This window comes from Squalius cephalus (genome assembly GCF_949319135.1).
Source record: "Squalius cephalus genome assembly, chromosome: 2".
NCBI classification, from domain to species: Eukaryota; Metazoa; Chordata; class Actinopteri; order Cypriniformes; family Leuciscidae; genus Squalius; species Squalius cephalus.
This window is the reverse complement of record NC_137123.1, coordinates 62,304,673-62,327,324: the sequence shown is the minus strand read 5'-3', so window position 1 is coordinate 62,327,324 and position 22,652 is coordinate 62,304,673. Positions and strand designations below refer to the sequence as shown.

At 38.2% G+C, this 22,652-nt stretch overlaps 2 protein-coding genes across 5 annotated transcripts in view; one reads left to right on the top strand and one right to left on the bottom strand.

Moving 5' to 3' along the window:
• The window catches only part of LOC307145210 (chloride intracellular channel protein 4), a 14,725-nt gene extending 10,468 nt beyond the window's left edge, over positions 1-4,257 (bottom strand). For all 3 annotated transcript variants that reach the window (XM_079848105.1, XM_079848106.1, XM_079848104.1), the window contains exons 1-2: positions 4,189-4,257; positions 104-2,421 (exon numbers count right to left, since the gene is read on the bottom strand). In XM_079848105.1, coding sequence (XP_079704231.1) covers positions 104-2,413 — 2,310 coding nt within the window. In that variant the 5' untranslated portion in view covers positions 2,414-2,421; positions 4,189-4,257. The remainder of the gene's footprint in view (positions 1-103; positions 2,422-4,188) is intronic.
• rcan1b (regulator of calcineurin 1b) lies at positions 4,082-22,652 on the top strand. Of its 2 annotated transcripts, none has more exons than XM_079848216.1 (4): positions 4,082-4,610; positions 17,204-17,377; positions 20,309-20,468; positions 21,570-22,652. In XM_079848216.1, the coding sequence occupies exons 1-4, from the start codon at positions 4,491-4,493 to the stop codon at positions 21,740-21,742; spliced, it is 627 nt and encodes a 208-aa protein (XP_079704342.1). In that variant the 5' UTR covers positions 4,082-4,490; the 3' UTR covers positions 21,743-22,652. The 2 variants fall into 2 exon arrangements, with proteins under 2 accessions (XP_079704342.1, XP_079704343.1); XM_079848217.1 differs by lacking the exon at positions 4,082-4,610 and adding an exon at positions 14,805-15,538.

Here is a 22,652-nt window from a genome sequence, read left to right as displayed (position 1 = left end):
TTTTGAGGACAAAGAAAACCCATGTGACACATTTCCCTTCTAAAACTCCAATATGCAAATGGAAATCTTGACCATTATCTGGCTATAAATAACAATAGAATACCTTCACATAGAGGGAGATCTGCTGGTCAAGAGGATCTCCATCCCGTTGAGCTGGAGTCGCCATCCTCGTCGGCTTTCCCAGTGTTTTTACCTCTTCTTGTTGAACTACGGCAGGTGAGATCCCAGGGAACCCATTCGCCATCGTGACCTCTTGACTTTTGGCCTTGATATTCAGCTCCCCTTCGCTGCCCCCACTCATGGTTCTGATCTGACTGCCGAGGGGCCTCGGTGGCTCTTGGAAAGGGGCATCTGAGCTCTCGTTGGACTTCAACCAGGCAGGTATGGTCACTTTTCGCCCCCCCTGGGCTTTCCTTCTAGGCTCATCTTCAATGACAGCCTTAAGCTCTTCTAGCCACTTCCCCGCCCCCTCTTCTACTGTTGTAGGCACTTCTTCCTTGACTTGTCTTGGCTGTTCCTTTGCAGCGTCACCTCCCTCTACGATCTCCTGTTTGTCATTGCCAAGCTGTTCTTTCTCCTTACATGCCCCCTCTTCTATAGGTATTGGCATTTCTTTATTGAATTGCCTTGGCTGTTCCTTTGCAGCATCGCCTCCCTCTATGACCTCCCATTTCTCATTTCCGAGCTGTTCTTTCTTCTTACATGCCCCCTCTTCTATAAGTATTGGCATTTCTTTATTGACTTGTCTTGGCTGTTCCTTTGCAGCGTCACCTCCCTCTACGACCTCCCGTTTGTCATTGCCAAGCTGTTCCTTCTCCTCACATGCCCCCTCTTCCATCGGTATTGGCACTTCTTCGATGACTTGTCTTGGCTGTTCCTTCTCCTTACACACCCCCCCTTCTACACGTATTGGCATTTCTTCCTTGACTTGTAATGGCTGTTCCTTTGCAGCATCACCTCCCTCTGCAACCTCGCATTTGTCATTGCCAAGCTGTTCTTGCTTCTTACATGCCCCCTCTTCTATAGGTATTGGCATTTCTTTGTTGACTTCTCTTGGCTGTTCCTTCTCCTTACACGCTCCCTCTTCTATAGGTATTGGCACTTCTTCGTTGACTTCTCTTAGTTGTTCCTTCTCCTTACATGCCCCCGCTTCTATAGGTATTGGCACTTCTTCGTTGACTTGTCTTGGCTGTTCCTTCTCCTTACACACCCCCTCTTCTCCAATCTCAGGAGCATCAGGTGGCTGTTCTACTTCTGTACAGCTTCCCTCCTCTGCAGAAAGCTCCTCCTTCTTGGTAATCTCCACACCTCTTTGAATCCTTTCAATGCCCTCTACCTCTTTATCCGTTTCTTTATCTCCTCTTGTCTCCTCAGGTCCATTGACATTGGATGATTGGGTATCCGCCACTGTTCTCTCACAGTTCTCTGGATCTGTGTCTCCCACCACTTGTTGCAGCCACTCTAATCTTTCACGTTGTTGCACGATGCTTTCTGCCAACTGATATGAATGCTGGGCCATCTCCTCTATGGTTCCACCAAACAGATCAGTTTGAGGTGGTTGTTCTGTTGCAATCCAGTCAATCGCCCTTTCTTCTGCTGCTTTGTTAATGGTGGATGTTTCTTCATCATTATTTTTGGCTATGGCATTATTGTGCATTGGCTCGCCAATTGCTTTGCAGTCCTCAAATAAAGGCACCTCGGTCATAGACTGTTCTTCGCCAGTGTTATCAAATGTTTCTTGTTCTTCCTCTTCCTCAAGACTCTGAAAGTTTTCTTTTGAACCTGCTTCACTGGTAGAAACCATCCATGGCTCTTCATCCACATCGTCTTCATGCTCCTCTTCATGCTCCTCTTCTTGCAAAACTATTTCATTTTTTACTTGCTGCATTTGATCATCTCTGTACCTGATTTCTATTTTCTCGAGGAGGCCATAAGTGAGCTGTCTTACCTCAGAGAGGAGCAGCTCCTGTGTCTCCATCTTCCTTACGCTCAAAGTCTGCACTTGTTGTTCATCGCTTTCCTTTTCATCTTCGTACAGCGTTTCCAACTTGTCATCTGCTCGATCCATGTCCACTTCTTTGAACGCTCTTGCACGCACTTCAGCTTTGTTTTGAAGTTTCGAAACTTGTGTTTGCGCTGTAATTGAGAGTTCAACTGGTAGCTCAGGCCTTGTTATGTCCACTTCGTCCTCCATCTTTCCATATTTTACCTCTTCGCTTTGCAGAATTACACGCTCTTGGTGTTCCAGGTCTTCCATAAAATCCTCTTGCTCTGTTTTATGGACAATCACATGTGTTGAAGGCATTACGTTGTCGTCTCCACCATCATCCATATCCTCATCCACCTCTTCAGCTAGTTCAACCTCATCTTCCTCCTCCTCTTCCTCCCCAGTCCGCCGATCTTCCATCTCCATGCATGATCCTACAGGACAGTGGATAACAGCTCCGTTAGAAATCTCCATGCTGATACTCATATCACTTTTGGCCTGGGCCATAATTCAAAAGCCAGACGAGTGTTTAGAGTTTGCTATGACTGTGTAGAACTTGTTGTATAGCTAACACACTAAAGCTCTTGTGTCTACCTCTCCAGGCTACGTTCTGTAGAGGTAACTAGGAATTACTCTCTCTCCCCCCTTTTCCTCTGGAGGATTATGGTAAATTTTGGATTCTGATCCCCACATGACTTGCCTGCCCACTCAAATCCGCTCCAATGGGAGCCTGGTCAGCTCAAGATGATCGGTTTAAGGGTAGGGCACTTATTTAAAATGAATTGTAATTCTCCATCCTGTTTGCTATCAAAATGAAGTAGAATTAAAATTAACTGAAATATATCTAAAAATATATCAGCAAACATATTGAATCTTAAAAGCATAATTATTTTTAAAAATTGTAGTTGCACTTGGGTTAATTTAATATTGATAAAATAAAAGGCCATTTACATGTGCTTAGAGAAAATACACTTTAATTACAATGTGCAAAAAAGTGCATTTTCTAATAATGTCAAATTAGAAGTTTTGGTAACACTTTATTTCTCAGTGACTTGTTACATATGTTACATGTACTTACCATAGTAATTACAGTAAAGTATTACATGCAACTAACCCTCAACCAAATCCTAATCCTACACTAACCCTATAGTACAATAAGTACATGTTGTTCAATAAAATAACTCATGGCTTAAATATATAATTACACTGTCACAATGGTCTAAAATGATCCTACATTAAGTGATACAAGGTATTCCTCCTGGTTCTGGAAGCACTGGAATTCAAGTTTGTATGTTCTTAAATAATGTTTGTGATATGTAAATCTATGTTTGTATGTTATTCTTTTCTGTCTGTTTCTTTTACTTTGTGATATGGACCTAAGGGTCTGGAATAAAGAATGAATAAATTAATTAATAATGACACCTTAAAATAAAGTGTAACCAAAGTTTTCCTTTAAAGTCCATTTTAAATCATTATGTTTTAATAATCATTTGTAATGCTTTTAAATAACTTTTTACGTTGTTATTTACTTGAAAATAACATGCAATTAAGTGTCCAAAAATATTATGTAGTTTGCACTTATATTATTTTAAAGTATCATTTCATTAATATGTACAGTACCTTTAAAAAAAAAGTATGCTAAAGTGGATGGATGGATGAATATATAGATGGAATCTCTCCATATATTAATTTTATACATTAATGAAGTCTGTTATTTATTAAGAAGTTAAGTATCTCTGTTAAAACGTGTAAAAAAGTGATTTAGGTAAGGTGGCACGGTCACACAGGTCCACAGGTGTAGTTCAGCACATTAACTATGAACATGTTCCACTAACCACAAAATAAAACCAGTCACACAACACTGAGTTGTTTTGCATGTAAAGTGTGCTTTTGCAGTCTTTAATATCTTCGTACTTGCAATGACATTCTGACATTTTTATTGTAATTTGAGTATCAGAATACTGTATTTAAAGCAGTGTGCAATGCATTCAATGTCCACAGCTTTGCCATGTGCCTGCATTGCAACAAATCTGACCAAAAGAGGGCACTCAAACACCATTTTACAGTGATAATCTTTGTCATAATCACATTTAAAATGCACGCACTGCACACATTACACAAACCTAACCGTGTCTTCAGTGTCTCCCGTGTTCCTGGTTACATTTTGAACAATCTAGTGCTTTTTCACAAATAATACTTGCATCAACCCCAATGCTCCATGCACAGCGCTCGTGCGTAAGCGGAAACCATGACGTCATATCAGCTGTTTTGGCCCCCAGTGCAGTCTGTCGCAAGTGTAGACGTCATTTTCGGTTCAGGAATACATCACGGTTATGGTAGTAGCACTATGCATGCACTAGCACTGCATGTACAGTAGTGTGTGTGTCAATTTGACGGTTTGCGCTGCTTTGGAGACGAGAAAGACGCAGAGCATGGCGCCATGAGCTGAGCGCGGGCACGTTTGAGATCAAAGGCACCGCGTTTGAGATCAGAGGCACCGAACATGCAGCAGTCCGAGAGCGGTGGAGGGGCGGCGACTTCAGAAGTCCAGCTCAACGAACAACCCAACGCGCTCATCGCGTGCAAAGTGTGCGAAGAGCTTTTTAGTGAGCAGCATTTAAAGGTAGGCGTGCACGCGCTTTGCTTTTACCCCGATTAATACCCGGTTTATCGCAGCGGGACCTGATGTCGCGGAAGTGAAAGCCATAAATTGTTGCTCCAAAAATGATTCATACTGTATTTACTGAAGTGTGACTTGTGGGACATGAGCTGTGCACTAAAAAAAAGTACTATGGTACTACATTGCTTTGTGGATATGTACCATGTTAATACCTTGTTTTCTTGATCATGGCACTGCCATGTTGTTGTTGTTGTTGTTTTTTGGACATTGTATCATGACAGTATAATGGTTTTTGCATAAGCACCATGGTAATACAATGTTTTGGACATTTACCTTGGGAATGGCACGTATTTGCTAAAATGCACCAAAAAGTACCCTGTTCTTTTGGACATTGTACTATGGTACAACCATAGTATTTTTTGGACATATTACATAGTACCACAATTTTTATTTTGTTAGACTGCACAGATGTAATCTACATTCATTTGAATGAGTCCATGGCCTGCACAGAAACGCTTCAGATCTGATTGTGGGCCTTGTCAGTTTATTATCGACCTTACCTTTTACAGAAATACATTGTGATTTCACTTGTCCACTTGTAAATCCTTGGTTTGCTCCATCACATATCTTCTACATAGATAGCCATGTGAGACCCTGGTGCCACTATATACGCCACTCTGAATTAATTTTGATTTATAATACATTTATAATAGCCTATGTTTATAAAAAGGGGTGTTCTGTACATAATAGAGCAGTGATTCAAACTAGATGTTTACATTTTCTTTAGAAAACCTGCCAAAAACTCCCTGCCAACATGTTTGGCTGCGTTTTGAGGGGTTGCCAAGCCAATGCCAATCTGGTGTTTTTAAATGGTTGCTATGCGGTTGCTGTGGTGTTTTGTTTGGTTGCTTATTTTTTGGCCCAAATCATAAGAACCCATCCCAAGTAGTTATGGGAGAGCAACGCTTTTCAAAACTTTGAATCAATTGAACCTATTACTTTGCAAAATTATTCACTGTTTTGAAGCACAAGAAACGCCAAACTCTGGCGATGCCTGCTGATCAGAATGATGTAAATGCATTATAATTGAAACAAATGATTTGCAAAGGCAAATCTTTCTTAATGCTGTGATTTATTAACCAAACATGGTCCATTTTCCAACGTCTCCCTCATTTTCCCTTTCTAATAACATGACTGTATTACCCGTTGGGGTCTCTCTTTGGTCAGGGTGTTTGAAGCTTCCACAAAGCCTTGGTTTATTTTAGCACCACACCTGCTTTACTGCTACAAAAGGACATTCAATGAGGAACCAAACTCTTAGAAAGATCATTGACCGCAGCTGCTCACATGGAAAAGAAAATAAACCTTTGTAGCTTTTATATTTTTCCACTGACACTGAGGTCAAAGGTCGATCGCTGTCTTAGCTCATATTTATCCCTTGAAGCCACTTATAAAGCAATTGTTTTTCTCTGTCTTGCATGACTTTCATCCTAGTATTGCTTAAATTGAGGCTCATTATGTAATATAATTTCCAAAGAGATCTATTTTTAGCAGGAACTATCCCATAAGAACAATGGAAAATGTTAGCTAAGAAGGCCAAGTGTCTGTCAGACTTACTAAATTATAAATACACAATCTGCACTTTTCCATAAGACAGAGTAATAAAAATCTGATGTGAAGGTGAAAGTGTGTTAAATGTTAAAAGACATTGCTCTTGGTTTATTATGCAGAGATGACTATAATATTTTGCAAAAATTATTTTCATTTCAGCATCCTTGAATATCTTTGATACTTTTTAATAGTTAATTGTTTTTTTCTGTAAACTTAGATAACTAAATTGTGACTAATTGAAATGGTCGGCCTTAAAATACATTTGAGATTTATGATTCAGCATTGTTCTAGGATCAAGCATTTCAGTGTGCATTTTTTTTTTTTTTTTTTTTAATCTAAAAACAGTACACAGATTTATTAGCACTTATACTACAGGGCTGGTAAATGCTTGATTCTGATTGGTTGACGAACATAATAAGGTATGCCATTATTTTCAGGGAAACGAGCGGCTAAAGTAGTTCAGGCAGGTCTTGACCACATTACTAGCCTGACGTCGTCATACTCAGATTCTAGTCAGGATGTGAGTCTGATCTGATCCATTGGGCTGTGATTAAGGGGCGTGTTTCAACCGAACCAGGAAAGATTGGATAGACCTACAACCAATCAGAGCAACTGAGTAAGTGACGTATGTTCTTCATTCATCTGTCCGATCGACAAATGCCTTGATCGCGGTTCTCTGTTCCTCTTTTAAAATGAATGCGCTGTCGATGTCTTCTATAACAGACGTGATGGAGGAATCTACACATGTTTCAGAAACAAAGTTCGGGAGGAGCACGTTCAAATAATCAATCCAATCAACTTGTCATCAAACAATTACCACGTCTACCCTATCAGCATGAGAGGAAACATATATTTATTCACTCTGTCAACTCACCTAACATTCCTTGACCGTTTCCAGCATCCCTCCACTCACTCTCGGCCTGTTCTTCCACAGTCAGGAATACAGGGGGAGTACTTTGGGTTCGGGCCGATACCGAGTCCGGAGCCTCTCCTCGGACAGCACGCCAAATATGCATTTATTCAATCTGACTTATTTGTAAGTGTGAACTCGTGAAATCTCAATTCTCCAGCGGCAGCCATCTTTGTTGTAAACGAATTCAACCCAAGCGCTCGTTGGTGACGTGGATGAGTACGTTACTGTTGATCATCTGTCCATCATCGTATAAAGCCCGCCCTGACAATTTGATTGGTCCGAACAGCTCTGGTTCGAGCATAGTTGCTCCACAACGGATCAAGTCCAGACCGAACTTCCCGACCTAAAAATGTTGTGGAAGTTCGGCTGGCATCCAGGCAACCGCATTACAGCTCCATATCACTGCGCCAAACAATTTCATTTATTTCAAAGATTCTTACAGCCCACAGAACTAAAACCCACAATGACACTGACAAAACAAATAAATATAGTAAACAATGAGAAAAAACGGCAAAATATTTCCATGTTTTTTGCCACAAAATTACATTTTATGATGTATGAAAAGCACATGCTCTCTTCCTCCCGCTCAAACGCACACAAATAGGCCTACAGTACGGACACACACTCGCACAGAAACGTGTTGTCAGTGCTGCTCTGACAATTTTATCAGCAAAATAGTTTTACAACTTAAAAGCTATATGAATCTCTCATTAGTGAGGTAATAACGGCACTGTTCTTGAAGCAGATAAACTTACAGTTTCACTATTAGTAGAGACGCTGCTGCCGAACACTGTTGAGAGACACTCAGGTATCTCTCTCTCTCTCTCTCTCTCTTTCTCTCTCTCTCTCTCTCTCTCTCTCTCTCTCTCTCTCTCTCTCTCTCTCTCTCTCTCTCTCTGTGCTATCAGTGGCTCAAGTCTCTGTTACTAGCTCTAGCTCTGTTTTGAAATACATCATCTGAACAGTGTCTTGAGGTGTGGTAACTGCAGATGCCACCTCGAGTGTGCATTATTTTCTAATAATTCAACGACCCGTCGTCAATTATTGCTTTCTTACTTTACTTAAAAGGTAACTCTCACCAAAATGCAACCTAGGCTCTTTTTGTTAATCTACCCGAGGCAAACCTCTGTTTAAAAGCATAATTAGAATGGAAACGCCACTTTTAAGTTTGACCGTATTTTTGTTTTCGGTTAAATTGGCTTGTGAATGGGAGTGAATGGGGCACTTCTATGATAGCATCAAAAATCACTATTTTTAAAACACTAATGCGGCTCGACACAACATGAAACTGTGCTGGAGTATCACCAGAGGCTCTACACATGAACTCCAGCATTGAGAACAGTGTTTGTGTACAGAGAGTTTACTAAAGAGAAAGATTTTGATCAACTCACTGTCTCTGTGTCCGCCGGCTTTATGACAGTCAAAAATAGTCGATCTCCGTAACATGAGGAGAGTAAAGATGGAAAGCTCCTAAAGCTTAGTTCAATATAAATTCGCAGATAATTTGTTGCTTTGTCGTTAGTGAAAATCAGTATTGACCTTGTATTTGAAAAAGGATCCTCATATAAGTAGCAATACTAAAAAACATTTCATTCGCATTCAGAAATCCGGCGGACACAGAGACAGTGAGTTGATCAAAATCTTTCTCTTTAGTAAACTCTGTGTACACAAACACTGTTCTCAATGCTGGAGTTCATGTGTAGAGCCGCTGGTGAGACTTCCAGCACAGTTTCATGTTGTGTCGAGCCGCATTAGTGTTTTAAAAATAGATTTTGATGCTATCATAGAAGTGCCCCATTCACTCCCATTCACAAGGCATTTTAACCTAAAACGAAAATACGGTCAAACTTAAAAGTGGCGTTTCCATTCTAATTATGCTTTTAAACGAAAGTTTGCCTCGGGTAGATTAACAAAAAGAGCCTAGGTTGCATTTTGGCGAGAGTTACTTTTTAAATGATTATTGAGAGAAATGATGAAATCTCCAGCTAAATGTGTTTTCTTTTTCAGACTTTGAAAACATACAGATAAGCTCATGATGATATACTCACATTTAAGAGCGAGCTGATCATTTTTCATCTAACAGAAACAGTGATTATACAAATTTTACTTTTTTTGTATATGTTTCGACATTTTGCACTGTGTTTAGCTCCTTAAATATAACACAAGTGAAAAGAAACTGTGTAACGTTAATGGTTATTCTTGTGTATGTTACACATGCTGAATGGCCATTTTCTATCTTGTAGGTCTGCCCTTAAAAGCATTGTTCATGCAGAAATTAAAATTGTCACCATTTACTCACCATCATATCTTTCCAAACTCGTATGGATTTCTCTCTTCTGCAGAGAAGACATAAAGAAAGACAAAGATAGTGTGAAATTAATCCATAGGTCTTCTGAAGTGACATGATCGTTATTATCTTGCTACGGATGCTTTACAGCAGAATCTGTCTCATCCATATTTGATGCAGTTTGCATCATAATTCTGTTACTTTCCTGTTTATTATCGGGAAGCTGCTTTGAAACAATTTATATTGCATACAATGCTATAAAAATGAAGGTGACTTGACTTGACATGATCATTTTGTATGATGAACAGAGAATTTATCATTTGATCATCTGAGGGCTGTGTTGCCATATTTTATGTTGTTCTGTTGTGTTCACATGAGTTTGGAAAGACATGATGAAGAGACAGTTATGACAGAATTTTAATTTTTGGGTGAATTATCATTTGTTATTAGATATAGATGGTTGAATAAGCTACACTACTGTTTAAAACTTTGGGGTCGGTAAGATTTTTAAAAATGTTTTTGAAAGAAGTCTCTTCTGCTCACCAAAGTTGCATTTATTTAATCAAAAATACAATAAAAAATTTGAAATATTATTACAATTTAAAAGAACTGTTTTCTATGTGAATATATTGTAAAATGTAATTTATATCCTGTGATCAAAGCTGAATTTTCAGCATCATTACTCCAGTCTTCAGTGTCACGTGACCCTTCAGAAGTCATGAATAATCAGAATTCTGAATTAATGAATAAAAGTATTTAAAAATAAATTAAAATAAGAAAAAAATCTTACTAACTCCAAACTCCTTTAATGTTCTGGGTGATTGCCAGTGTGTTGCTAGGGTGTTATGGGTGGTTGCTAGGTTGTACCTATGCAGTTGCTTGGGTGTTAAGGGTGGTTTCTAGGTGGTTACTATGTAGTTGCTGGGTGTCCTGGGGTGTTGCTTGGTGTTCTGGGGTGTTGCTAGAAGGTTGCTATGCAGTTGCTGGGTGTTCTGAATGGTTGCTAGGTGGTTACTATGCAGTTGCTTGGGTGTTCTGGGTGATTGCTATGGTGTTGCTGGGTGTTCCGGTGGTTGCTAGGTGGTACCTATGCAGTTGCTAGGGTGTTATGGGTGGTTTCTAGGATGTTGCTATACAGTTGCTGGGTGTTCTGGTGATTGCTAGGTGGTTACTATGTAGTTGCTGGGTGTCCTGGGGTGTTTCTGGATGTTCTGGGGTGTTGCTAGGAGGTTGCTATGCAGTTGCTGGGTGTTCTGAATGGTTGCTAGGTGGTTACTATGCAGTTGCTTGGGTGTTCTGGGTGATTGCTATGGTGTTGCTGGGTGTTCTGGTGGTTGCTAGGTGGTTACTCTGCAGTTGCTGGTTGTTATGGGTGGTAGCTAGGAGGTTGCTATGCAGTTGCTGGGTTTTCTGGTGGTTGTTAGGTGGTTACTCTGCATGTTCTAGGGTGTTCTGCTTGATTGCTAGCCTAGTAGGCTAGTGTGTATGTTATGGTTAAGTTTTAGACATTTGAGGTGACTTTATCCGTGCTTCAGTGTCTGTAGTGGAAATGTCTGTCTGGCTGATGTTTGACCACCAGCACTAAACACTACCTAACTCATTTAAATCATCTTAATCATTATTAAAGAGCCAGCAAAACACTGCTCAAGTGAGAATGCCTCTCTGCTGCGAGAAAGCATGGGCAAATGTTTAAGCTGTTCTGCACTATGGCTGAGCGCACATGTGACTCAGCTTTTGTCCCGGGATTGACTCGGTCCCGTATGCATGAGCGCTCGGTGTCTTTTCCTCCAGTGCTGCACTGTAAACCTTTGTTCTGCATTTTGCCCTCTCGGTCTCCATTCAGAGCAGGTGACTGTGTGTTTGAGCTTTAAAGCTAATGCACAGATGGTGCGTTCACCCTATGGCCTATGTGACATGAAATACTTCTTCAGTTGATGCATGAAAAGCCGGACAGGCTGGTAGGTCTACAGTACACAGAATGTATTTAAACATTTAATAAAAAAAAAATACTAGATTATAGAAGGTATGTGTTATAAATGAGGCACATACACATATATTACAGCTAGATAAAGTTTCCAAGACAATCTTTGATGTTGGCTTGAGGAAGCATGGACAGAAAGTCTTAAGTAAATTTAATACTTTGAAATTTGAAGGATGGACAGATTTGACTGTATTCTGGGTGGTTGTTATGTAATGAGTAGGGTGTTGCTATAAGGTTGCTAAGCAGTTGTTAGGGGGTTCTGGATGTTGTTAGTAGGCTGCTATGCAGTTTTTGGGTGTTGTGGATGTTGCTAGGGTATTGCTATGCAGTAGCTGGGTGTTTTGGGTGGTTGCTAGGGTGTTGCTGGGTGTTCTGGTGGTTGTTAGGCAGTTAATCTGCAGTTGTTTGGGTGTTCTGTGTGGTTGCTGGGGTGTTGCTGGGTGGTTGTTAGGAGGTTGCTATGCAGTTTCTGGGTGTTCTGAATGGTTTCTAGGTGGTTACTATGCAATTGCTTGGGTGTTCTGTGTGATTCCCAGTGTGTTGCTGGATGTTCTGGTGGTTGCTAGGTGGTACCTATGCAGTTGCCAGGGTGTTATGGGTGGTTTATATGAGGTTTCTATGCAGTTGATGGGTGTTCTGGTGATTGCTAGGATGTTGCTGGGTGTTCTGGTGATGATCGCTAAGTGGTTACTATGTAGTTGCTGGGTGTTCTGCGGTGTTGCTAGGAGGTTGCTATGCAGTTTCTGTGTCTTCCAAATGGTTGATACGTGGTTACTATGCAGTTGCTTGGGTGTTCTGGGTGATTGCTAGGGTGTTGCTTGGTGTTCTGGTGGTTACTCTGCTGTTGCTGGATGTAATGGGTGGTTGCTAGGAGGTTGCTATGCAGTTACTGGGTTTTCTGGTGGTTGCTAGGTGGTTACTTTGCACTAGGGTGGTCTGGGTGATTGCTAGCCTAGTAGGCTGCTATGCAGTTGCTGGGTGCTCTGGATGTTGGTATGGTGTTGCTAAGGTGTTGCTATGCAGTTGCTACAGTGTTCTGGGTGGTTGCTAGAGTGTTGCTAAGGTAATCTGGATGGTTTTAAATAGAATATCAATATGTTGGCTTTCTCAAAGCATGAGAATAAGTATTGCACTGGTATTATAAACAGAACGCTGCGTTAAAATTGTGTTATTTAAAGCACTGACATTTGAAGTAGCTTAAGTGTCCGTATACATTTATGGGGCTACTGTAGATAATATGTAAATCACTCATATGTTACATCATCATGCGCTTTTGTGCAGCTGGATATTAATATCTTCTGGTGGCTTATGTGTACCACAACTATCCGCTGTTTCACCTCCACTTGTCTTTGCATAACACCCATCTAGTGTCTGCTTGCCTTTGCATTTTTTCCATCACCTTATTTCGGTTTCATATTTCCATTTTTCCATTGAGTCAGATATGCACCGTCCTTCCATAATACACACGCAGTGCATGTACACGAACGGTGATCAGTGTAATCTTTAAACAAGTGAGACTTGTGGGTTACTGTCTAACCATGCAGTCTTCACCATCAACACATTTACACACACAAACAAGAGTGAGTTCGCCACAGTCAGCTTGTTTTTTTGTTGCTGTTTGGTGTAAGTGGTTCCCACGGTCATTGAAAACCTGAAAATGTTGGGGAATTTTAAAACTGTGTTGGAATAATCCGTGTTAAAATTCATGGAAAGTTCTGTGGAAAGTTGTTCAAAAGTCACAGTGATGTCTGATTTGTGAGCGAATCTTTGAATCAGTTAAAATGAATCAATTGAACCAGTTTACACAATGGATCATAAGCAAATTGTTATGAATCAAATTTTATGTGGTTGCTAGGGTGGTTTCTAGGTGGTCAGTTCACAGAATGAATCAATCATTAGGAAATAGGAATGAATCAAACTGATTAACCAGTAATCCCAATTAGGCATTGTTTTATTTATTTATAAGAAATTGTTGTTATTTTTTTGATAAGGAAAGTTGGCCATCTTGGCCATAGTAGTGTAACATTTACTTTAAAACGTACACTGGTTCAACTAGTCTACTGTACTGTATATGTTTGATTTATTTTGAAGTGCTTGCGAGGTGGTTTTTGTAATCAGGCTCTCAAAAATTATATCAAAATTTGGATTTAGATTTATCGGCCAATATATCGGTAATCGGCTTTCAAATATAAAGAATTATCGGTTATCAGTATCAGACAAAATTTTCATATCGGTGCTTTCCTAATGGTAAGGTTACTTACAGTTAACAATTTAACAAGTCTTTTTTTCTGTTAAAGTTATTAACAATGTCTAAGGGCTGCACGATTTGAGAAAAAAAAAAAACGAATTTGGATTTTTCTGATAAAGTTGTGATTTTAAATGTGGTTTTAAAAAGTTCCAGGTTTGCTTGTTTGTAGAATTTTGATGAAGTTTTGTGATTTATATATTAATATGGCTTTAAAATAATATTAAATAATAATTACTAGATAATATTATTACTAAAAAAAATACTAATAAAAATATAATAATATTTATATTATTTTAGTATATGATCATTATTTTAGTATATGATAATTACAACAACAAAAAAACATAATAAAAATATTACTATTTGGATATTTTACTGTAAAGTAAAAATATAATATTTAAGGTTTTATTTTTTAAATAATGTATCAAAATAATAAATAACTATAAAATTGCAATACATACTTTAATTAATTCATTGTCAAATATTAATCGTGTAAAATCGCAAAAAAACTTCTCATTACGAGTATGGGAAGATGGTTGGCGCATGTTGCGTTTGGTAATCGCTCTAATAAATATCGCGATTTTGGTTTTATTTCTAGTGTGAGTCCGTGGGTTAATAGTCTGATTATTGTGAAATAGTTTTGGTATCAGGTGCAGTCTGGGCACTTTCTGCTTTTTGGAGACAAGAGAAAACAAGTGAGACTTAGTTAACTAATTTAATAAGTCTTTTTTTTTCTGTAAAAGTTATTAAAAATGTCTAAGGGCTGCACGATTTGAGAATTTTTTTTTGATTTTTCTGAAAAAGTTTGTGATTTTAAATGTGGTTTTAAAAAGTTCCAGGTTTGCTTGTTTGTAGAATTGTAGATGTTTTGTGATTATATATTAATATGGCTTTAAAATAATATTACATAATAATTACTAGATAAAAATATCAAAAAAAAAAAAAAAAAAACATAATTAAAATATTACTATTGGGATATTTTACTGTAAAGTAAAAATATAATATTTAAGTTTTTTTTTTTTTAAATAATGTATTAAAATAATATATACCTATAAAACTGCAATACAAACTTTAATTAATTCATTGTCAAATGTTAATCTCAAAAAAAGCTTATTTTTTGTTCATTTTCATTTGTTCATTTGTTCAGCTTATTTTCAGTGCTTCTGATTACGAGTATGGGAAGATGGTTGGCGCATGTTGCGTTTGGTAATCGCTCTAATAAATATCGTGATTTTGGTTTTATTTCTTTATCCGTGGGTTAATAGTCTGATTATTGTGAAATAGTTTTGGTATCAGGTGCAGTCTGGGCACTTTCTGAAGACAAGACAAAACAAGTGAGTCTTTGTGCTTTTGTTGTCACATTGTAAAAGAATGATGTTTGAAAGTAGTTCAACGACATAGAGATGTTGGATGGAAAGGTGAGAGACAGCGGGATTGCCACATGGAAACATGCTGAAGGGAGAGAATGAGGATATTGGACTGAGTGATGTCATGAGTTTCCAGTTCCTCATTAGGATTAGTCAGCAACAAGGAATGAGAGACTGACAGACAGAGAGAGAATGAAAGGAGGAGCTGAAGGAGAGAGGCGGTCCTCAACAGTATCAGCTGGACTATAAGCAGCATTAGATAAACCTGCGAGTAAAGCCGTGACCTCGCAGCACTTTTAGAAACTTCTGCTGGCACGTGTGGCGGAGTGGCTTTTCTCTGGAGAGATTTCATCGGGAACAGACTCTGAACGTCTTACGTTGGAAATCCCGGTAGAGGCAGGCAGCTGATCATCTGCACATTCTTCTGAAACTGAATCATGCATCTTAAAACTACAAAGTGCAACAACTTGTGCCTGGTGGCCACATCGGTGGACCATGAGACGTTCAGTCGGCCACAGGTTCGGGTAAGAGTCTGTTAGGTTGCATTTCTCTTTCAGATTCTCCTGCTAATTTTGCATTTGTTGCATCATGTTTTTGTTTTTATATTTGGTGTCCCACAAGCTTACATAATTGGCTTCTTTCGTATCTTAAACTAGCCTGGTCGTGTTAATCTGCTGCTCCTGCAGTTCTTGTTGTTCCAGCTCTCCTGTTTCTGATGGCCTGTTTGGTTTCGATAAATAAAGGGATTAGAGGCGTGAAGCTTGTTGACTGGTTTGTTTACATACTTGATTTTTTGAGTTTGGGGTTGGTATCATTTCCATTAAATTGATGCATATGATGTAAAAGATTCTATTTCAATTAAAATCTGTTCTTTTGACAAAGCAGACACTGTTTGAAGGGAAAATATGAGCAGTTTGGCAAAATCTGGCACCCTTTTAGCTGTTATCTAGATGGAAACCTTGTGGATTAATGCATCTTTTGTTAATGTAATGTTTTAACATTCCTTCATCATACCTTTTCAAGTCAATGTAAACAGGTCGGGCATGGGATGGTTTGTTTATGTTCTTTTTTTTTTTTTTCTTTATTAATTATTATTATTATTTATTATTATTATTTTTGTATTGTTGGTAAAGAGACATCTGTAAGATTGTCTTCCAATAAAACTTACTTGACAAAATCTGTTCTTTTGAATTTAATTGTAATATTTGTATTAATAATTTAATATTAATCCTGAAAAAACACACAAAAAAACAATATGAAGCATCACAACTGTTTTCAACATTGATAATAATCATAAATGTTTCTTGAGCATATTAGAATGATTTCTGAAGGATCATGTGGAGTAATGATGCTGAAAATTCAGCTTTGATCACACTAATAATTTACACTTTACTATATATTCACATAGAAAACAGCTATTTTAAGTTGTAATAATATTTCACAATTTCACTGTATTTTTAAATCAAACAAATATAGCCTTGGTGAGCAGAAGAAACTTCTTTCAAAAATATTTTACAAATCGGTTACACTTTATTTTAAGGTGTCATTGTTACAGTGTAATTATATATTTAAGTACTGAGTAATATTAAGCAACTACATGTACTTACTATAGGGTTAGGGTAGGATTAGGTTGAGGGTTAGTTGCATGCAATTATGCATAATTTACTGTTATTACTATGGTACGTACATATGTTACATGTAACAAGGACACTGTAAAATAAAGTGTTACCTTAAAATTTTACCGACCCCAAATTTTGAACAGTAGTTGGACCTCGTTCATTAAACTACAGCAGGGATGAATTTCTGTCTAAATCATTTTGTGAGACCAATAAATAAGCAGTCCTCACATCGAGTGTTTGCAGGCAGGTGTTTTGCACACGTTATATAATACAAAGAAAAGAGACAAACATCCTGCAAGCTGTAGCTAGCAGAACAATCCAATATTTGGTGTGATGACAGAAACACTACTCATTAAATCTTGAAATGAATGCATCTCTTGCATGTTACAGCAGTGCCCTACTCGTTTTCACGATTGGGTCGCATGGGATCTTTGTTTTCCTTCCATACATGGTGTTGGCGACCCTCTTGCAATGTTTTTCCTTGAGGAAATTGCGTTGTTTATGATTGTCTTGTTTCTTCTCAGTCCAGTTATTTGACACTTTTCCCCTTCTCTCGTTTTGCATCATCAGGAGCAGTTTGAGGCTTTGTTCCGTGCGTTTGATCCAGACACATCGTTCCAGTTCTTCAGGAGCTTCAGACGGGTTCGGATCAACTTCACCAACGCTTTAGCGGCAGCCGAGGCCCGGGTCAAACTCCATAAGAGTGACTTCAATGGAAAGGAGATGCGTCTGTATTTCGCTCAGGTAATAACCATTACAAAGACGTTATATAGAGATTGTGACAGAGTATTTCCATGGTGCCTTATTTTTATACCATAGTACTATAGAGCTGCACGATTAATCGTTAAAAGATCGCTATCTGGATTCAAACACCCACGTGTGTCTATTAAACCTTTGACAAAATCACACCAGAATATTAACTTCTGCGTTGGCGCTGATCCAGAGAGAGCAGTCGTCATGTAAAGGTTTAAAACAGCTTCACAAACCACACTGTATCGTTATTTCTGTTACAAATGTTCATATTATCACAGAAGTTCCCATATTAACGCTGATGTCTATGTTAGCGATCAAAATAGAGCAAATCCCCTTTTGAAAAGTAGCTTAAAGGGCCCTACACACCGGGACGAATATCGGCGCGCGTTATTCGCCAGCTTTTTTCAATGCGTTTTTTGTGTTCACACCCAAGCGATTTTCGCTGACGATGAGCCGAGTGAACATGCAAATTCATTCCCTGACATTAGATGGCGCTTAATGTAAAACAGAAACCACTCCATAACAGATCTCTTTTATCAAGATGTTTGTAGTCGCTGTCGCGTTTGTCATATAGTTCTTTATGTTCCGACACCAATGAGACCAGCAGCTCTACAATCATCTTGCCTTGCATCTTCCTCGTCTTATTTCTTCCCGGCAGTGTAGACGCTACTTGGTGTATATCTTCTTCTCCGTTACGTATATGTGCTCGGCAAGACCGTTTTGTGTTTGAGCGCCCCCAAGTTGTGTGTTACTGTAACTTCAGAAGCTCCAGACACGTGAGCAAAAGCGCCAATCTCATTGGTCGGATAGTTTTTGAAGCGGCGCGTCAAACCAAAAAAACGAACCCGAGGCGTTTTTTTAAAAATGGCGCTTTTACGCGTGGCGTTTTTCGCGCCGGTGTGCTCACTCACATTGGCGCCCTTTGTTTAGTCACGAGGCGTTAAACGCCGGCGAATATCACGCGCGAAATTCGTCCCGGTGTGAACAGGCCTTAACGCTTCAAATGAAGATTGTATCGATTACATCGTTACACCAGTAGGTGGCGACAAGTTGCTGTTAAAAATGTAGGTTACACTTTATTTTAAGGTGTCATTGTTACAGTGTAATTATATATTTAAGTACTGAGTAATAATAATTAAATACATGTGCTTACTATAGGGTTAGGGTTTGGTTGAGGGTTAGTTGCATGTAATTATGCATAATTTACTGTTATTTCTATGGTAAGTACATGTAACATGTAACAAGGACACTGTAAAATAAAGTGTTACCAGTCACTGAATCATTCATTCAAGAGATTCGTTTAGAAATGCTGATTAATTCAGTAATGAAACAAGTGGATTTTTTATTTTTTATTACTTTATGAGTGAGTCATTGAATCATTCACTCAAAAAATTATGTCATCTTTTAAAAATAATTACATTTTTAATTGGATGGCAGCATTTAACATTTTGTCTAAACATCTAGTAAATTACATTATGTTGTTTAGTTGTCTGTTCAGAATCGTGATCTCTATTTGAAGCCAAAAAAACCCCCATGATTTTCTATTTATTCAGAATCGTGCAACTCTATCGTGTTACATGGTACTCCAAAGAATAGCAATGTATTTTTTGTTTAGTGAGGTTTTTATTAATTATAAAGTCTTATGAATAAAGATTATCTTAACTATTACCACATGGGTGAAAGTACAACCAAATATGTATAAATAATTGTATATATATATGTATATATATGTAATAATATATATATATATATGTATAATTTTTTATTTAATTTTTATAAATGTTGGTTACCATTTTTCATAGTGTGATTTTATTTTTATTTTATTTATTTTTTTTTTTTTAAACACAGACTTCATGCTAATTATTATTTGAAATAATATTATTATAATAATGAATAATAATAGGTAAAAAATGTATTGCTTCCATTCAATAACAAGTGAGACTTCAATGGTATTTTGACCTCTGGTTTCCATTTAAAAATCTGAGCACCGTATGCAAATAGGACAGAATGCATAGAAACGCCCTGCTAACCTGGTTTAGCGTTGTGGATTCCTGTAGCTCAAACACTAACACAATTCTCACGAAATGCATGATCTGATAAAATACAATGTAATTCGCTATAGATAAATGCATAAATGTAAATGCAAATATTTTTTAGCTTTCTCCTTTTCTTTCTCTCGTTCTCTTGTTCTTGTTTTTAACTGCTACCATCAGGTAGATGTTAGAGAGCCATTAAATCTCGCACAACCAGATTTAAGAACAGCTTTTTTCCCTAGAGCTGTGAACGCTCTAAATCAGTCACGTAACTCACAATGCAACTAATCATCCGCATATCTGCTAATGCATCCTTTTTACATACATATTACGACACATAACAGTGAACATTATTATCTATTATAGCATTAATGTTTGTTCTGTTTACCATCAGAATATACGGTTTTATCTGTTTTACTATGAACAGTGTTTACAATCATGCACGCATCTATAGTAATGATGTTGTTTTTAAAGTACTCTTGCACTACTGTTTCTACTGTATTTATACTACTAGTTATTTAGCATTACTTATTGTTTCATGCATCTTATTTTAGAGCTGCTAACTCCATTTCGTTGATGTGTATGCATACAATGACAATAAAGAGTACTTTTTTTTTTTTTTTTTTTTTTGCTTTTATTTGGTTCATCTTAGGTCTGACAGAAAGTAACAATAACTTAAATTTAGCAATATAGTATAAATAATATAGATACATATATACAACCATACATTAATTCAGATTAAGAAAAAGAAGAAAACAGCAGGCTTGTATAGTTTTATACACACACACACACACACACACACACACACACACACACACACACACACAAGGAAAATAAAAAAAGTAAGATAGGAATTGAAGAACAATAAAGCTTCTTCTTCTTCTTCCAGTCGGTGCACATCGGCAGCCCTCGCCTGGAGCCTCCGAAACCCGAGAAGCAGTTCCTGATCTCCCCGCCAGCGTCGCCCCCTGTAGGCTGGGCTCAATCGCAGGACGCCATGCCCGTCCTCAACTACGACCTGCTGTGTGCTGTGTCTAAACTAGGACCAGGTATAACCCAGTTACCTCTTTTACATGCTATACTTGTATGCCGTATACCTTCTGAGCGCTGCACTATATTTATCAACAACATATGCGGCATATGCACTTCCATTCAAGAAATTAAGACTTTTATTCAGCAAGGATGCACTGAAGTGATCAAAAAGTGACAGTAAAGATATTTATAATGCTGCAAAAGATTCCATTTCAAATAAATTTGGTTCTATTCATCAGAGAATCCTGAAGAATCCAAAATAGTTTCCACAAAAATAGCATGTAGCACGACTGTTTTCAACATTGATAATAATCATAAATGTTTCTTGAGCATCAAATCATCATATTAGAGTGATTTCTGAAGGATCATGTGACACTGAAGACTGGAGTAATGATGCTGAAAATTCAGCTTTATCACAGGAATAAATTACACTTTACTATATATTCACATAGAAAACAGCTGATTTACATTGGAATAATATTTCACTATTTTTGATCAAATAAATGCACTGCCTTGTTGAACTTCTTTCAAAAACATTAAATAATCTATATTAAGTTGCTACAATTTTGCTAATCCACAATAATACTTAATGGAAGAAATTATTTTTGCTGTATTTTCTTAAATATGACCTATTATGCCCTTTTATAAAGTCTTGATGTTGTTTCAGGCTCTACTAGAACTTGAATGTTGATTATTCTCCTCATATTCTCCATTGTTGCGGCTCCTCTCTTCCCAGTCTGTCAGTAACGCTCTGTTTACTTCCTGTCTCTATGAAGCCCCTCCTTCTGAAAAGCACACTGTGCTCTGATTGGTCAGCTGGAGCAGTGTGTCGTGATTGGTCAATTGCTTCGAGTGTGTTTGGGAAATGTCCCGCTTCTTACCATAACCGCCATTTTAACACACTACTGACTAACTCAACCAGGCCCCGCCCCTTTATTCTGCGCATGAATTATTTAAATGAGGAATATTGTGACTACAATGGAGGCGTTCAGGGAGTTCAGAAACACTGACACTCATATAGAGAAGAACTGGAGCTTTTTCATGATCAAACTCTAAAGAAGGATGAACATGTGAAAAACAGGACACTTTTATAACATGACGCTTACATGTATTTGCAGGTGAGCAGTACGAGCTTCACACTGGAACCACCAACACACCCAGCGTCATCGTACACGTGTGTGAGGACGACAGCTCCGAGGACGAGGAGGAAACGGCAGAGACCGGCAAACGCGATCGACCCAAGATCATCCAGACCCGTCGCCCAGACTATGTCCCGTCCGTTAACCAGTGAGCGTCCCGCTTCATCTTCACGACCAACACAGGAATAACTAGGAAACATGCAGTCATGCAGTTTGTCATCCTCACCACCGGGGACGGTGGCGAGCGTCAAATCCTCTTCCTAGTTAGCGAGGAAGTCGACCATCCTCATAATCTCGCGTTTCATTTCTTAACATCCATCTCTGATGGAGTCAGGGACCTGGGAGAGTTTCTCTCGTCTTATGAATGTCATTATTTGCTTGACGTCACAATGTGTATTTGTGTGTATTTTAATAAACCGAGAGAAAAGCGACGGAGAAATGCGAGACGTGTAGCACAAACAAACGTGTGTGAGGTGTGTGTATCATCCGGGGGCCACTAACATGTACTCGTCGCCATTATCATGTATCATCTCTGCGTTTAGTCAGTTAAGCACTCGTACAGTCTTTGAAAAGTCATTATTATTGTTGCTGAAGTTCTTCGCGAGCTCCTCCAAGTATTATGCACTTTAAAAATAGAGCCTTATAATGTGGTAAACCGACAACAACATGAAGTACTTGTCTTTGTGTATAGAGCGCAACTGTGAACGCATACTTTTTTCCGCCTTGGTAAAGTGAGTATTTTTTCTCATTCATTTTCTCCATCAATCACACGATCCGATCTGAAGCCAAAAGGTATTTGAACATTGGTAAAAATAAAACTCTTGTATTAATCTGTGCACTTTAATTCTGTTACGAGGGAATGAACTACTCAACCCATGAATCAGTGTGAATGTACGGAGGAGGAAGAAAATATGAGACTTTATGTCAATGCTTTTGCGTTCTCTCACAAATGTTTTGTGTTCCCCCGAGAAACTTTGCGTTCACTCGCAAAAAACACAAAACAAATAAATAAATAAATATATCTCATATGTTCCTTTAGGAGCTCCGTATGAATGACATAAA

Bases quoted from the DNA above. Each gene is read 5' to 3' on its own strand.
- rcan1b (XM_079848216.1), top strand. From the start codon at position 4,491: ATGCAGCAGTCCGAGAGCGGTGGAGGGGCGGCGACTTCAGAAGTCCAG. The intron at 4,611-17,203 runs GTAGGCGTGCAC...TTGCATCATCAG, and splicing joins TTAGTGAGCAGCATTTAAAG to GAGCAGTTTGAGGCTTTGTT. The intron at 20,469-21,569 runs GTATAACCCAGT...ATGTATTTGCAG, and splicing joins TGTGTCTAAACTAGGACCAG to GTGAGCAGTACGAGCTTCAC.